We start from the raw sequence: 18,371 nt of genomic DNA, 5'->3' as shown, positions 1-18,371 counted from the left end.
GAAAAGCACGTTTTGCATCAGTGAGATTCAAATTTCTTTGATTTCATCTGTAATAGGAAAATACATTCTACCTTGGGACCAACCCAGTGCACACATACATGCACAAATAGCTAAAATGAACATTTCACAGTGCAAGTGATACTGGCCCTTCCCGACGTGTTACCCTCTGGCGTATTTCATTGGGAGGCAGCATAGCATAGCGGCCACCAGCCTGGACTCTAAAGTGACGTGTCCTGAGGTCAGGCGCCAGCCGTGTGCTCACCAGCCTTGTCTACTGAGCCAGTCAATTAACCTCTCTGTGATTTGCTTTTCCCAGTCGTGAAGTACGGATAATGGTACCTACCTCGCAGGGTTGTTGCGAAGCTAAAATGAATTAATATATGCGAAGCGTGTTAGAACTCCTCCTGGTACAAAGTAAGTACTGCGTAGGTATTAGCTGCTGTTGTGGGTACTGTTTTTCTGTAATTTATTTTGTAAAAATGTTAGGTGAGCTCCACCAAATCCTTTTTAGATCTTTAATGGGTTCCAATACACAATTTGAAAAACACCGTTGAGGTGGTGGAAATCCTCTAGGATTGCAAGGGTGGGGGTGGGAGCCTGGAGGCATTGGACATGACCTCTCCTAAATGACTCTTGACATGGCGTGGCCCTTCTCCTAAGGACGGCAAGTAGCCATTCAAGAGAATGGCTTGATAGCATTTATGACATTTAGAGATTAAAAGGTTCCTCTCACCGGAGTGTGTAGAGTGAACAAAAAGGCTGGACCAGCGTGATGCGGGAACTGTTAGGCAGCTGTTGGAAAGATTGTGGCCAGAGATGGAGGTGGCCCTGGGGACAGGTAGAATCTAGGTGGCTTGGTTGTCTGGTCAGATGGTAGAAAATGAAGGAAAAAGAACCATGGAAAGAATTCCCATGGTTTTGGGCTGGCGGCTGGATGGGTGGTCACACTGAGTAGCAAACACTGGAAGAGGATGCTGTTTGGAGGACGTGTGACATGTTGAATCTGACATGTCTGTGACATGTCCGAGTGGAGGGTGGGTGAGGGGAGGGGCTGGCACTGCAGAGATTTGGAATACATGGGAGATGCCAGGTGAAACTCTGGCCGTGTTAGTGGAGGGGCTTGTCTGGCCAGTGTGTGTGCAGGGAACGAGTAGCAGGAGAAGGCCAGGGAGGGTTCTGAGGCCCCTTCGCATGTCAGGAAAGCTCAGGGCAGGGGTTGGGTAGAGGAAGAACGTGTTGATAACTGAGGAGAGAAAGAAAACCAGAAGAGTAAGGTCATTAAAGCCATTACAAGCCAGGGTGTGTTTTGTATTAATTAGAATGATGTAGTCAACAGTGTTTCTGCTGAGAGGTCAAAGGTCCTCATGGCCTTGGCTGCCCAGGAGTAACTAGTCAGTGGCTGTTACTGGGCCTGTTTTCAACGGCTGCCCATTGCTGTGTGATGTACTTGGGTGTTTCTGTGTCATGCCAGTGTAGACAGAATCTGATGCTAATGTCTCTTCCAGGTGAAAGACATCACATATTAATTCCCATTTTTAAGAAGCGAAGCTTCCTCCCCCCAACACTCTCTATACAACACAGACATAAAATCTGTGCCAGATTCCCACATTTTTTTTTTATTTTGAGCCATAGAAATGACATTTTATGACACGTTAATCTTAATTGCAGATTTTTACAAAGGACTGTAGAATTTAGAATACGAGGAATTAATTTTTAAGTGAACAATTATACCAACATACAACATGGAGGAAAAATAAATTTAGTGATTGATTTTGCTGACTATGGGATCACTTTTTAACTTGAGCAGTAGAGAATTTATCATTCACCGTCTCTGGTGTTCTCTTACGTGTCGGCAGTCGTGGTCCTGCCAAGCACCTGGCCTTCCTGGAGGTAGCTGTGTTTCAAGGATCCTGAGGGCGTTGGCTACTAGTCCCCATCTTCCCTCACGCTTGCAGAACAAGAAAACTATTTAAGTGAGACAAAGAGCATCTTTCTTCAAAGTACCAGCTTTAAAATTACCTTTCTTGAAAGCCTTTTTCTGAAAAAATTAAATATTGTGGCATTTAACCATTATGAGGCATAATCAGAAGTCCTCACTCTACACTGGCATACATTTCCAAGCCATGTTTTCCCAGGGCCTATTGTCAAGATTCATAAATGCTTCTATTCCTGGGGCTTAAAAAAAAAATTATAATAAACTATGATTTGCAGATATTTTTGTTTTGCAGGGCAATGGTGTCCATCTTTCATGTTCTATCCAAAGGGATATGTTCTTGGTATGTTAAACTATTAATACAAACTTTTTGTTATTTTTACATGCATTTTTAATTTTATGAGTCATTCTGTGTATTATGTACTTTACGGTCATTGCATTCAAAGACATTTTAACTAGATTTATTTGTGGAAAAGTATTTCCCAGGAAAGTGTAGAATTATATGTTTTTCCTGCTGTGACACAATTTTGATTTCTTTTATATTTTCAGTAATAAAGTATTATAAACTGAGCCTTATTTTTAAAAAGGTAGAACATGGAACTATATAGCTATTGTTTGATAATAGTTAGATACCATTACCATCTTTAAATGGGTTGCCATTAAGATTTTTAGATCTGCCTTCTCAATTTTAATAAACAATTAGAAAAATGAACATGACATTTTCCCTATAGAACTCTTTTTTTGGAAAGATCTCATAATCAAATTATTTTTATCCATGTGAGTCTTATTATTACATCTTTTATTCTCAAAGTTCTCTGCTTCACTCTTCGAGTAGACTCCTGTTGATTTGTCTGGCAAAATTCCTTTGAACATTATTTTTCTTGTGAGATGGACAAAATAGTAGAATTTTCCTACTCTTTCCATTTGGTCTGGTCAGCAAAGGAAAAGGACCTCTTTTAGAAGTGCCTTCCACCGTCGTCTACACACGCAGCTGGTGGGTAGCCGTCTAATTAGGGAGAAGGACTTATTAACAGCTGACATGATAGAAGGCGCGAGAAGTCATCTCTGCTCACCAACTGGAGAGGACCCAAATAGCATCAGAAACAATGGGGAGAAAATGAAAATCACTTCTGACTCATAGATTGTTGTTTTCCTCTTGTTTTCAGCACTGAAAGTCTCTGTCAGCTGGAATGGCGCATTGGCCTCCGTAGTTGGGGCTGCATTTGGGTGTTTATTTTCAGTGGTCTCCACTGGTTCTGCTCTCACCCACCGTGGAAGGCTGTTGACTCCACCCTGCCCCATGTTGGCCACTGCGGGTTAACTTTGGGGGTAACGATCAGTTTCTGGGAACCGTTAAGACCGAATCAGTGAGGCGTTGATCTGAAGATGGGAGCATTTACAAAGACGTTGCAGAGAATACGTGCTCTTCTTCTCTCATTGGGATGCGGATATATGAAAGGCAACTCCCTTTCCTGTCTCCATAACTAGATCTGTGCGAAATTGTTTCGATCGTGGCGCAGACTGAAGTATCTGTGGCTTAAACAAGCCAGGGGGCACTTTTCCCTCATTTAAGAGAAGTCTGGAGACGGGAAGTCCAAAGATCCTATGGTGGCCTCCGTGTTATCAGGGTGTCTACAATAGTGTTTTCCATGTCACTATCTCCTTTTTATTCAACCATCCTTAAATTGTATTTTATTGTTGTTATTTTAAATTGTGGTAAAATGTACATATTTACCATCTTAAGCATTTTTAAGTACAGTTGGTGGCATTATGTGCATTTGTATTTTTGTGCCAACCGTCAGCAGCACCCAGAACTCTCTCATCTTGCAGAACGGATTCTCTGCACCCTTGAAACATGAACTCCCCGTTTCCCTCTTCCCCCACCCCTGCAATGGCCACTTTGCTTTCTGTTTCTATGAATCTGACTGCTACCTCATATAAGTGGAATCATGCGGTATTTATCTTTTTGTCACTGGTTGATTTTACTTACAGTGTCTTCAAGGTTCGTCTGTGTTGTATGTAGCATGTGTTGGAATTTCCTTCCTTTTGAGGCTGGGTAATATTCCATCGTGTCTATACACTTCGTTTTGTGTGTCCGTTCATGTGCCGGCAGACAGTGGCTGCGATGATGTTGCTATGAACATGGATGTCTTAACGTGTCTTCCCACCCTCAGTGTCACCTCCTGGTTACAGCCCTGGCCATCTTGTCAGCGTTCTATGCAGGAGGAAGGGGGAAGCTAAGTCAGCCTCTTTCTAAAGATCTTTTCCAGAAGTTCCAGTCATTAATTTCTATGAGCCAGGAATTAAGAATAGCAATGATAATAAAATAGTTAATATTTATGGATTGCTCATGTGGGCCAACACACAGTGATGAACAATTCATTTCTTCCTCACAATAAACATGTGAGAATGGCTGCATTTTACCCAAGAGGAATTTGAGGCTCAGAGAGGTTAAACGGGCTGCCCGGGTGCAGCTGGGTTGCATGACTTTGTGTCGTACAGCTAATAAGAGAGGAAGCAGGGATTCGAACCCAGGATTCTGGCTCCAGAGGGCGTGCTCTCACTACTGTCTTTTGTCTTTTGCTCTAGTTTTCAAGGGAGGCTGGGGAATGTAGTTTTATCTCAGGAGCTGTATTTCCTTTCTCAACCAAATGGGGGTTCCACGAGTAAGGAGAAAGAGGAGAATGGATGTTGGGTAGCAACTCGCCGCACCTGCTGTGGAGTGTCTGCCCTGGGAACTGCCTCTCCGCATCACTGTCCTGAAGGCAAGTGGCCTCGGGCCTCGGAAATCCCAGCTGCTTCGTAGGTCTGGGCCACTGTCCACTCTCACTTTGTTGTGCTGGCCAAGACTAACCAGCACTGGCCAGACCATTTTGGTTTAACCACCAAGAATGGAGTAGACCACAAATGCTGGAAATGGTCATGATCTTCCAAACCGAGGTGGCCTAGCCTAGCTCCTTGGACATGGAGGAGGGGGTGAATGTACAGATACTCTTTCTAGAAACTATAGCCTTTATTATTTATTGAGTGATGATTTCTGCCAGCAGTGTGCTCCATGTTTTAAAACATGATTACATTGGACCTTCACTATTTTTTATTTGATAGTATTTTTATTATAATTTGTTAGTGCCAGTTGTCACATATCAAATAACTCAAAATCTTTCTGATTTTGGGATTAAGCTCTTTATCACAATGCTCAAGTGTTGATTGTACTGCTTTTGGTGTCTTTTTAATCTTCTGGGTTTTTTGGTGTGTTTTTTGGTTTTTTTTAAGAGATGGGTGTCACCATGCTGCCCAAGCTAGTCTCACATGCCTGGGCTCAAGTGATCCTTCTGAGTAGCTGGGATGGTAGGTGTGCACCTGGCTCTCTTGTGGTTTTTACAGATACATCCCCAAAAGTATTCTTGTTCTAGCGTGCTAGACCTTGTCTTCTGAGACTTAGGTGGTCATCTGCATTCAACCCTACCCGTCTCAGTAGAAAGAGACTTCCTTCTTTAGTGTTTAGGAAGGAGTCCTGGTGTACGTGGAGCATTGGGGGTGAAGATGGATTTACCCACCGCTGTCCTTTGCATCCTCTTATTCTTACCCTTTGTAAATAATGAAGGTGACACAGTGAACTTAGTTGTTTGTCCTAAACCCTAGCCAAGTGGTTCTCAACCCCCAGGGTTTTGTTCCCCCGGGGGACGTTTGTTAGTGTCTGATGATATTTTGGTTGTCACAGGTAGGGAAGGGGTGCTGCTGGAATCTAGTGTCTGGAGGCTACAGATGCTGCTAAACATCCTGTGACACGTAAGAGAGCCCTCCACGACAAAAGATCACCTGGCCCCAGATCTCAGTAGTGCCGAGGGTGACCAACTCTGCCCAATCTCAGTTGCTGTGGTCGACTTGTAATTGGGTCGTTGGTCTTCAGATAAGTCACCCGAATGCTCTGGCATTTTAATGTCTGTTTATTTTCATGTCCATCCATCACCAGCGGGTACTGATGGTTACTCTGTGTTGAGAAACGCCACACCTTGCGTTTTGGTGGATTTTAAGCGTTCAAGTTACATTCCCTATGTTTGAGTATTTTACAGTCTAGTTTAAGATTCTTCCATAATAATCTTTTTAACAGTTTATTTTCAGATGGAATTTTAGTGTAATAAATAGTTCCCTTTATTTCATGAGCTCTTCATGTGTGAGTCAATGTGAAGAACCTAGTCATTCAAGGAGGGCGAGGTAAATCTGAGAGGGAGAAGAGTGAACTGTGGTAGAGAGAATTTAGACTTTGAAACCCTCCTTGCCTAGTGCAGTCCTACCACCTCTGCATTTAAGCATGGCCTCAGTTCCCTCATTTCTACTTCCTTTACATTTTAATTTTAATTCACATTTTAATTTTAAGGATTAAATGAAAGCCAGGCACAATGACTCACACCTATAAATCCAGGTTTGGGAGGCCAAGGCAAGAGGATTGCTTGAGGGCAGAAGTTCGACAACAGCCTGGGCAACATAGCGAGACCCTATCTCTACAAAAAAAAAATTTTATAAAAATTACCTGGGCATGGTGGCACATGACCATAGTCCCAGCTACTCTGGAGGCTGAGGCAGGAGGATTGCTTGAGCCCAGAAGGTTGAGGCTGCAGTGCGCTATGATCACACCACTGCACTCCAGCCAGGACAACGGAGCAAGACCCTGTCTCAGGGAAAAAAAAAAAAAACGAAAGACTGTATATGGAAGGGTTTTGAAATTTTAAGGTGCTGTACATCTGTCCACTCATGTTATTTGTTAAGTTCTTTTCTCATGGGCTTTTCTGCCCTTAGTTGAATTATTCCTGGCTTGTTTCCTCAACAGAGATTCTGAGCTCCTTTGCTAAGAAAAGATATATAGGTTATTTCTACCCTTTGGGATTTGTATATATTCTGTCCTCAGTGAAGTGAGGTTTGCAAATATGTCATGATTATACGCACCAGTTTAGGCCAGACAGTTTCAAACTGCAGCCAGGAAAAGCAACATAGTGATACCCTATAAATGCAACTCCAGCTGGGGGAAGACTCGACAGTGTAGACTGATGTTAGTGGCACTGCGTTCAGTTCTAGGGTGCTGTCCTGGATGAACATGATATACGTTCCCAGAGCTCCACTCTTGGGGGCTTGTGACCGACAGCGGGCCGTCTGAAGTCCCAGACCACATAGCAGGCCGTGCAGACGTGACAGTTCTGAGCAGACGGAGACGAGTTGGGATGAGAGGCATTCCAGGCCAGCGCACTCATCAACAAGTTCTATATTTGGATGCACGTTGAACTATTTGGTCAAATAAGGAAGAATGCGGTGCTTTGACATTTGTCAAATTTCACGTTTCCTTTCCCAGGAGGGGCGTGCGGGTTGGAGATGCTACAAACACACACTTCCCCACGTCCCCGTCCCTTGTCGCTCCATTCCTGAACGCATCTCAGGATTTTGCATCCTGGTTTCTTAACCACAGTTGAGTCATAAATCACAGGCAGGGCTGTGCGTCCCCATCGGGGGAAACCACAGCGCAGAAGAGGGAAGAATCTATTCTGGGAAAGAGCCATTGCCACTTTTTGGTGTCTCACCGTTATTTTCTGTATGTGTTAAACTCTGCAGGACCCAGGCATGTTGCAAGGACACTGATTTTAACCAAATACGTGACCGTGAGTCCCTGTTCTTTCAAAGGGCCGTGTGACTCAAGTAGACAGTGTCTGCGTCCTGGCTCAAGGAACCTGTCCCCCCTGCAGGAAGCTGCTTGTTCTTCCCTGTTCCGAGGCAGGTGTGGCCTCCAGTTCTTGCCAATTTGCCTGCAGAACCCTGGATTGCCCCCGAAAGACACGTCAGCTCCCTAATGTGGAATCCGGATATGCAAATCGACTTAAAGATTAAAAAATGAAAATCTACACCTCTTAATTTACTCTGTAGAGAGCGTTCTCAAAGAAATGTGAATCAACAGAAATTGTTTCCTATCATCGACAGGAACAAGTGCTGACACCGTAACTTTACAGATAATGAGATCTTTGGGGAAGTTTTCATCTTTTCAACTTTCCAGGAGCTGTGCAGAAACTCTGGGGCTTCCTCCTACCCCCCAAAACTTTAATGATCGTATTACCTGTCTTTTCTTGATGGCTTTCATCTGTGCTGTAAATATATAAGGAGAACAAAATATTTGAGGGTGTTTCAGCTGCTGTAACTCTCTTTGTCGGAGTAGTCAGAACGTATAATTTGAATCACAATGCATATTTAATTGAGGGTGGATATTTATAACTCGAAAAGATATCCTTCCGTCCTGCGTGTGTTTGCATTACTTTATAAGCATTTACAACCTGGATGCCAATTTAAGTATTAGAAAGGCAGATGGTAGCAGGAATTATTAGGATTAGCTTTGTTGCCAAATACTCCCTATTCTTTGTCCTCCTAGCAAAAGGTGTGTAGTAAAATTGCTTCTACCTTTCACTTTTTCTTCCTTCAATGCCCTTTTAGATGGTTGTGTTTTTGTGACTTAGGTCTCATTAGCATTTCTTACGGGGACTGCCTTCAGGGCAGTACCTCTTACTAAATTGTTCTGATGCCTTAGGAGAAGGAAAACCATGGTAACCAGATGTAGGGTATGATTATTTGCCTCTGACCTGGCAAAGTGTTGGGTTTAACAAAAGAAGCTTAATAGAAATGTTCAAATTGACCCTTCTCATCACTTGGGCTGCTCAGAGCTCAATCAATCTCTCATTATTATCAGAGTTATTCGAGCAAAGGCAGCAGTGATAGTATTTTTCATAATCACTTCTTGAGCCAAATGCAATTTGCAATTTGTAGTATTGTATTTTGAAACAATAATGCATTAAAATGAACAGAGCAAGAATTAGGAATATCGTAGTTAAGAAAGGATACAGAGAAGTAGTTGCGTGAGAGGCGCTCTCAAAATCATTTTAAGTGGACGTGGCTGATTTCAATGCCAAATTAAGCATTTAGAAAAATCAGAACTCTGTTTTTACTGTGTTTAAGTATATATGTGTGTGTATACTATACATATGTATACACTTTATAATAGCTTCAATCTAGTTAAAGGGGAAAGAAAAATAATTTGCATATTATTTGCATTTGGGTAGTTGGGATTATTGGGTTAGTGTGGTTTGATCACCTGGGTGGGTATGATTTGAAAATAAATGAGATCTATCAAGCACAGGCATATCTCTTACAAAGAGGAAATTTCTCTGCTACAGAAACTCTGGCATGTGGTCTACGAACTAGCCGATGCCCCAAAGGTTCACCATCGTAATTAAGACATGCTTCTGCTCATCCTCTCTCATTTCACCAGAATGGTTCTAAGCATAGATTATTAATATTATTTCAGTGATTTATATATTGACCTTATGTTTTGAAGGATTACTGTGTTTGCTTTTTTCCTCCCTTAAGTCTTTATGTCTGAATCCCACTTTTTTGTTCGTGTTTTAGATCTTTGGCATTTACGCTGATTCTTGTAAACTTGAGATGGATTCTGTGCTGGCTTCTCTCCCCACCATTTTCAATTTCTCAATTATTGTTTTAATATTTCCTTGTTTCCTATCCTTCTAGGATTTCTAAAGTGTCAGGTTACCGGGCATATCAGTGCCTCCTTGATGAGCTAACCCAGGCTATGCCAGGGGTAATTGCACATCTAAAGGCTGTTCTAGCTTGGTTAAGTAGAAGCTATTTTTTCTGTTAAAAAAAAAAAAAGTTACTTCTTTTTCCTTGGATGCCAAGCAACACAAATTGAGTTTATTAAATCTAATCAGACTGGCTCTGATGAAAACTGTACACAATCAAATAATGATTCTCAAGTTTGTGAATTTCCTTTTAAAGAGAAGCTCTGCTAAACCCCACCGACTTAAAACTGTATCCCATCTTACAGAAGCACTATCGAGTTGTCATGTACCCCTTCCTAAGGCTCCCTTCTCATCATTGTTGATTACCAAGATGCTTTTTTGCCTAAAGAGGAGCTTTCTGCTTTTCATAATCAGCTGCCTCTTCCCTGATTTCATCCTGCATCGCCACAATCTACTGCTGAGCAAATCAGTACGCTTTCAGGGTAGCGATTTCTTAAAATGTCACTAAAATATGTAAGATCCTGTACAGGAAGGACATATGAGGAGTGACGTATTTATTATTTCTTTCTTTTTTTTTTTTTTTTGTAAAATGGAGGCCTGGGTACAAAAAATACGGCCAGAAACCATGAGCATATCATTACAAAAGATAAATGCATGCAGTGAATTCCTTGTTTTTTTACCCTCTGGATGGGTTTGGGCAGCTTGACATGCTTCTGCTGTTGCCTAGCGGTATTTGCATGTGCCAATATGGACAACTTTGACATTTGGAGTGTCACTGCATTTAGAAATGTTGGCAGTCTCCTACAAATGGGTACCTGGCAGTTTTTAGGATCCTTTTCAATGGTTAGGGGCAGATCTGGACCTTGCCTTTGAATTCCTGGCCTTCATAGACAAGTTCCATTCAGGAACAGTGTCCCCGGGACCTAGTTGTTAATATAAGATCTATCTCATTCATTTAAACAAAGATCTATTAACCAGCTGCTCTCAATAGAAAAGCATATAGTGACCATCTTTGGTTCCTAAAGCTTTTGAGGTGTCTGGGTGTGGTGACAGGAGTCTTGGGTCTGAATTCTGGCTTTGCTACTTCCTTGCTGTATGAGCTGACAGATCATTAAATCAGGCTGTGCTTCCTCAGGCTTCTCCTGACATGAGGACAATGACACCAACCTCACATGCTGGTTGTGGGAATCAGTGAGATAACGTTCATAATAAGAATTCAATGCATTCTAGTTAAATGTAATTAAATAATCAAAAGAGCTTTCAACAGGTGTTCAATTATAGGTCTCACTTAGGAATTGCACAAAGCGAACTTCATCAGTCTTGGAATTTTTTCTCCTCGTAGGAGTATCCAAGCTCAGACCCACTGAGATATCCTAAACTACCTATGAGGTGACCTGAACTCTAGTCCTAGCTTCAGTGTGACTTTGTGCAGCTCCTCCTACCTCCTGGGTGTCAGTTTCCTTGCCTGTCCAATAAAGACATTTGGTCTAAGAGAACAATCTCCAATCTCCTTTGATTTTTCAGAAACATGGGAACGTGTGTCTTCAGTGCATATGGACAGGAGTGCAATACAACAGTTGCCAAAGATACATGGCTAGATTTTTTTTCTTTAGGTAAAATCTAGGGCAGTCACCTATTAGAGCTTTAAGCAAAAATAAGTTCAGAATTGTGTTAGAGACCAGGATGTTGAGTTGAAGAAAGTTGAACATACACCAAGAATGTGGAAAAAGTACCAGAATCAATTGGAAAACAAAAAGTTTTCTAGAGAAACTTGGATCAAAAACCATTTAGGAGAAATATGACTCACAAGACTCAAGAGTAATGATGTTAGAAGCTCATGGTTTTGCTTTGACTTGAGTGAAGAGTCTGTTCCTGAGCCTCGCAGAGAACTGAATTGGAACACGGTACAGGGTATGCAATTTGCATTTCAGGACCTTGAGCCTGGCGCACTGGGCAGCTGGTATCCCTCAAGGATCTTTAGGACAAATGACAGCATTATCACAGCAGCTGGTGATCAAAGACAGGTTACGCAATGGCTGCATGTGTCTTCTAGAAACTTCTGGAAGGTTCCAGAAAGAGAAAAACTCCTGAAGAAAAGGATAGAGTGTACCATGTGATAGTGCAAATATGTAGAAATAAGGACAAAATGCAGAATATTGAATTAGATAACTACACTGAACACTCCAGACCAGGAGTCAGGTGCTGGGGGAGAATGTTGGCTTCTGGAAGCTGACACTGAATTCATATTTGATCCAATTTGAATTGTCTTCCCCAGCCAAGCAGTATCGCTTAACCTGAACATTTCTTAGGGTAAATAGTCAGACAAGTATTGTAGCAAAGTCCTCCTTAGACATGGAGACCTTGGTAATTAGCAGTGAGAAATACCAGATTTCTAGGTGACATTTTAATGGGGTGTGTTTTTTTGAAGAAAATCTTATTTTAAAGAATATTCCTCCAAGCTTACAAGATAATTGGTTCTGAATATTCTGTTCATCTATTTTTAAATATGGCAGCAGATTTTTTAAGACTTTTTACTGTATCATGTTGTAAAATACGGTATTAGGAAAAACCCTTTCATTAGAGAACCAATTATATTTTTATTTTATTTATAGCAGGATGCTATGTGTTATTCAGCATAATTTTTTTCTGAAGCCCTTTAATTTGAGTAGCACTAGAAATATTACATTTTAAATGGCAAAATAGTTCAGCAGTATTTGTACTGCAGCAAGAATTACATTGCTAAAAACCCTAACTGATGGTTTTAATAGCAAGGAAACTCTTAACAGTAGTTAATTTTTAATGACAGTTACTTCTATATGGAAACAAGAGAATTTGTTGCAATCCTTTGTTGTTGTTTTATTTCTCATGCGTTTTGCTTTCTCCATTTGTCAATTAGTGCACGTTTTGCCCATCCGTCTTGACTGTAATGATACATACTGCCAATCTGGCAGACGGCAATGATCTCATCTGTAACGCGTCATAGTAAAACCCATTTAGCAGATTACTTTGAGATTACTTTAGCTGAATGAAAACATTGCTGTATCCTTTATGAAGAAAACCATATGTTTCAGAAATGTTACAATCAATCCTACTCTGAATAAGACAGGGCTCAACACTGTATCTTTCTGTGAATGCCAACTTCAGTAGTGTTGGCATCTTTTTCGTGCAAGTTCTCTCCCAATGCAGCACGTCTAAAGCAATTTTTTTGCTTCACTATTTTTTTTAAGCTATTCTCCTTTTATTCCTCTATTTAAAAAAAAAAAAAAGATTATTTTCCTATGCTAATATGTCCAGAGATGTGACTAGCAAATTCTTCCTGAAGTGCCAGGGTAGGTGGACACTTAACTTTCAACCTCACACCTGTTGGGTGGTGGCGTTTTCTCTTTGAATGCTGTGTGAGCGAATCGGGGGGGGGAGGGGGGAACGGTTTGCAAAACTCTGATTCTATGCTGAGAATGGACATGCTTCCTGGACAGACCATTAGCACAGTATTTCTTCAGCTATGGTGTTTCTTGGAAAGTGACCCATCTGATATTCATTCATGGCTTTTAAAAGATAATGTAAAAATAATGGGTATCTTCCAAGTTTTTAAACATCTGTCTATTAAATGATTGTCTTCATAAGTTGATTACTAATTTCAATTGTGAACCTGACTTTGAGATTATATGGATAGCTGAAATTTTTCAATGGGATCCCCTCTCCCAATCTTTTCAGGAAGAATTAAGCAGCTGTAAGTTAAGAAGTACACTAGAATATATTAGCGAACAGGATGGATATGGGCATAGACTTTTTTCTTTTTTACACTCTAGAATGGTTGGTATATTTTTTCACTTACTGTCTTTATTTCATTCTGTCAAACAATTGCAACTATGAGGGATCCATTTTTGCCTCAGTTATAAAGTAATATGCTGTGATTTTATGGTAGGCCTTAAAGAAATCACATACTTTATTAACTAAAGCAAGTATTAAAAAAACTGTCCAAAGACTAACCCATGGACATTTCATCAATGGTTTCTTTCCTTTATTTTTTTTTATTTCAGAATATTATGGGGTACAAATGTTTTGGTTACATGGGTTGCTTTTGTACTGCTTGAGTCAAAGTTATAAGTGTGCCCATCGCCCAGATATTTAATACATTGTACCCACGAGCTATGATTTCACCCAACCCCTCCTCCCCCTCCTACCCACATGATTTCTGTTGAGTTTTACTTCCATCTTTCTTTCTTTTTTCTTTTGTGCAATTGCAGTGATCTCCCAATTTCCAAATGATGTTAAATTTTAGCAGATTTGCTTTAGAGTTAATTTACAGCCAGTTTCGATTGCTATCTAGCAGTATACATAATTCTTAAAGGAATCATGGTGGTGGTATTTTAATTTTTTTCTGTTTTAACTTTTAAGAATGCTTTCCCTTATTTATAAACCCCTTTGCAAACATAGTGTTACTTTAATTAATATATGAGGTAGTCTCACATACACTTTAATTCATGTGTAGACAAGTATTTGAAATTGGATTTGTAGTAATAAAAAAAATGACCTGTACTGCCAACTGGACCAATTTATTGAAATGATTTTTTTGTCTTTTATGTCAACTTTGGGGCCACCCTTTTCCTTTTCTCTTTTTTGATATGAAATTGTCACCATATGCCAGATTTCTGGTTCCTTCTCAGAAAGAAATACACTTTATATATTTATGAATGCTTAGTTGTAAAACTATCTATAAAAGATTTTTTTTTTGGAAACATCTGGTGACCAAATCACTCCAGATGAATCTTCCTTGAGGATATAGAGGACATGTATTCCAGGCAACATGCCCTTTTATAGAGAAAAATAACAGAGCAGGGAAAAGTATTGATACCAAGTTTGAGGTTTCGGAGATATTTTAGATGCCAGAATAGAAGAATGTTAGTGTTTCTTAAAGAGGCTTGAGTTCAGCACCCATCTGTAGAAGTTTGTGTGGGCTGTTTTGGAATCATGCATCTGGTCCTTATGTTTGTTTTTGCTCAGATATAGATTGTCAAGTCAAAGATGCCACATTTGGTAATTGCTTTTCATCGGATTTAGGAGAGTATATTTGATGTGAATGCCTTAAACCGCTCAATTTAAAAAGCACAAAGTATTGTGGCAGTGTAAATGATCCTTTGTGCTTTAAACCTTGAAACCATGGCCTTGTTTGTCAGGTTTTAAACTATGATGAATGTTTCCAATAAGTCTGACTGTGAAAATAAAGAGCAATAGTTGTTAATGGAAAGATTATTAAATAGATGATTGTGGATTATGATTCTTGAGTCCTAAGAAAAAGCTGCTCTAATGCAGATCTCTCTTCCTCTGGCGTCTTAAGTGTACTCAGCACTTGGTCCTACCAAGGTGTTGCTTGTTTAATAAGGAAAAACTGCAAGTCACGTTGTCTCTTTTTATTTTTGTTTTGCTGAAATGAACTTGGGTATTGAGGCCATTTTCCAAAAGAGTTTTCTCTGGAAAGTTCTAAGTAAAAGTGAATAAAATAATCTGATTAAAAATATTAATCCCGACCCAAATTACTGACCACAGGAGACCTTTGGCCATTGTTTTAAAGACGCTCGCATGCATTTCATTGACAACATGTCACTATTACCACAAGCGAAAGAAAACTCATTGTGTATATATTGACAAGTTAGAATTTTTTGTTGTCTACAGGTTTGGCAAACATCGAAAAGATGACAAGATTGAGAAAACGGGTAAAATAAAAATACAGGAAGCCCTGACATCAGAAGAGGAGAGGATACGAATGAAGCAGGAACAGGAGAGGTAGACTTCAGTTATTCGATTAAACCTCATTAGAAAGAGGTTCCTTTTTTTTTTCTTTCTGCTTTCTTTTTTTTAACATAAAGATTTTGCATTTAATTACTTTTTATATTTTCTGTGTCAATCCAGATACTGATGGTTGTAGATGAATATAATGTAAAAAACGATTTTTTAAAAAAACTCTTATATTTATTTGAGGCATCAAAGTGGATTTTAATGGTTTCACTTAAGATGTTTTGCATAGGAGATACGCAGCATACTAGATAAATAAATAAAAATTAATACTGAATTTACCCTTATTTATTAAATAACAAAAAATATTTAAATCCTGTCTCATTCATCCATGAGTATGTAGTATATTATAATAGTTTAAAAATACTCACCTGGAGATAAAACTCTTTGAAATTTCATATCTCATTTTAAATATCTCGATTTATAATGAGAACACAGGAGGCTGTTGGTTTTTTCACTATGTTGTTTTTCTTTCAAACCCGGCCCATTTCTTGATTCTCCTTCTATTTCACTATCACATTTTGTGACGTTTACCACCTAAGTTTTATTCCATGTCTTCCAGAAAGATTGTTATCTATTGTTGAATCATTCTATGTTGAGAACCCAGAGGCACCATACTTGTTTTATTTTGATAATCTGAGATTTCAGTGAGTTTCTGGTACCTTGATCAAAATTATAAAACTAAAAATTGTCCATAGCTAGGACGATAGCCCAGCATCTTTGAGATTAAGTCCGGTGTTCTTAACGTAATTGTAAAGTCAGTAAACATTCAGTCTTATACTTAGTGAATGAAAAGACTCAAAACAGTATCGTACAACAGTTTTCTTCAAAAGAAGGCAGTAGCAAGGCATGGCGGCTTGTGCTTGTGGTCCCAGCTACTCAGGAGGCTGAGGTGGGAGGATCTCTGTGGCTGGAGAGGAGTTCCAGACCAGCCTGGGCAACATAGTGAGACCCTGTCTCAAAAAAAAAAAAAAAAAAAAAGAGAGAGAGAGAGAGATTAGTGTTTGGATATTTTTCCATTCATCTAATACCTTTGACGTTTTTTTTGAGTAGAATGGTTACTCTAATTTTCTGTTTGGAGCTTTCCAGGGTATAAAATATGCAAGTGGGAAAAATACAGATTTTTAATTTCTGATTTAAGTCTGAATTTATTCTGCTGGTTCTTCCCCAATTTTTATTTTTTAAAAAAATCATCCCCCTTTACTTTATGGGACTCTTTCTAATCCTTACCAAATTTGGGATCCCCAAACTTACTAATAAACTCACTATTTTTAGGTCAGTGTGTAATGTTCCTTAATGTGCATAATATGGCATTTAATTAAGTTCAGAAGTATAAGCTTCTATCCTAAAAGTTTCTTGTCCCTAAAGGAAGAGAATATACCAGGTAAATGTATGAACTCTGATTTATCCATAGGCAAATCTGTAATTTAGTTAGCAATCTGAGCGATAGAAACATTCTACTTCTCTCATATCTTGATACCTGCCCAAGGGCATAGCTTCATTCATTCTGTGCCATCTTTCATATTCTAAACATTTCTGCTTTGCAGTTTAAGGTGGTTGCTGTGCTTCAATGCAGAATTCTATCCACGTTTTCCAAAATACTTTTATAATACATAGTCAAATATTTCTAGCCGAACAGTGATTTTTACATAATGGTTGCACTTGTGTTGTTAATTTTCCTAAGACACAGTTCACTTCTCAGTTTTGCTTTTAATTTCCATCTCTGTACCTCTCATGATGCAATACTTCTAGGAACTAGTTTGGTCACAATGAATTTATAATGTACAGGAGGCCTAGAATAAAAATCTTTTAGGGTCAAGGAACAAGTGAATGGTACATTAAAAAAATCAATTAGGCTCATAATTTAAGCAAATTATTATACTTCGACTTTGTATTTCAATAACAGTTTTTTACCAAGTGTGTTTTATTTAAACTCATGGAGTTTGTAATAGAACAAGGGAACGCATGAGACTTATTGAACTCCATAAGTGGAGTGTGTTTATTGTTATTTTGATGGGGCAACCCTTTTTTTGTATGTCCTCCTTTCTATTCTGTCTCTGGTGTTGACAATGCTCCTTTTGAAGATGGAAACTGCAACTTCTTTGGGAAAAATTTGACTGAAAGAATAAATAAAAACAAACCACTGCTTGTATTCTCCTAACAGCCTTTCCCTCACTGCTGACCACTAGGGAAATGTCTCCTAGAACATTATTTACCACTGTAGCTATTTGAGCTCCAAAATTATTTTGGCCAATTCCATATAAAAATAGAAAACCTGACATTCTTTAGTTGTCAGTTATGACATAGCCACAAACCCAGTTTATTTATTTATTTATTTATTTTTGGCTAGCGCACGTCTGCGAAGCCTGAATATTACTCAAGATATAAATATTGAAGTATTAAAAGGACAATGAATATAATTTAAAATGTTTTTCCTACAATGTTAAGATCTATTTAGATGGTGAAAATAAATTCAATTCTTTGGAGCATGGGTCTGAGATTAAATTTGACCTCGTTCTTGCAACTTCCATTCCTTTTCATCCGCTCGCTGCCCACACTGGGAGATTGGGTCTTCAATAAATGTTGTTCCTGTGGGAGAAACGGACGAGGAAGATCGCCGTGTGGATCTGTCCTCTGTCTCTGCTAGTCCTGCCCTGCCACAGATGAGCCTGTGTGACTACGATCTTCTTGGGAAGCAGGGAGTCTGAGGGTGATGAAGTTCACTGGTCCTGACATGGTATTGTGACTTCTCGTTTTGAGCTTTGAACCCCCAGGTACCCTAGCCATTCAGAGGTGCTGTTGGCTACATCCAGGATAAGCTGGGAAGGTAAACAAAGGTGTGAATTCAGTGCTTACTGCCTGCCACTTGCTGGCTGATCTTTTTGGTGTGCCTGGGGACAGCACCCTACTGGCTTATTTCCACCACAAACTCAAAATAGAACGTGTTCAATTCAGTGATCTATGGAACTTCGGGCCCACTTAGCTTCCATTATGAAACATGGGGATAGATGGCTCTGTTGACCAAGCATCAGAAATAACATCTTAGCTTCCTATTGTGTTTTTGGTCCAGTGATGCC

The 18,371-nt window shown here is 39.6% G+C and overlaps 1 protein-coding gene across 1 annotated transcript in view; it reads left to right on the top strand.

The window, feature by feature from the left end:
* PARD3 (par-3 family cell polarity regulator) overlaps positions 1–18,371 on the top strand; it is a 714,541-nt gene that overhangs the window by 529,547 nt on the left and 166,623 nt on the right. The window contains exon 19 of the mRNA XM_012642182.1: positions 15,175–15,285. Within this exon, the coding sequence (XP_012497636.1) occupies positions 15,175–15,285 (111 nt within the window). The remainder of the gene's footprint in view (positions 1–15,174; positions 15,286–18,371) is intronic.

This window comes from Propithecus coquereli, unplaced genomic scaffold (genome assembly GCF_000956105.1).
Source record: "Propithecus coquereli isolate 6110/MARCELLA unplaced genomic scaffold, Pcoq_1.0 Scaffold177, whole genome shotgun sequence".
Lineage (NCBI taxonomy): Eukaryota > Metazoa > Chordata > Mammalia > Primates > Indriidae > Propithecus > Propithecus coquereli.
This window is presented reverse-complemented; position numbering and strand designations above follow the sequence as displayed.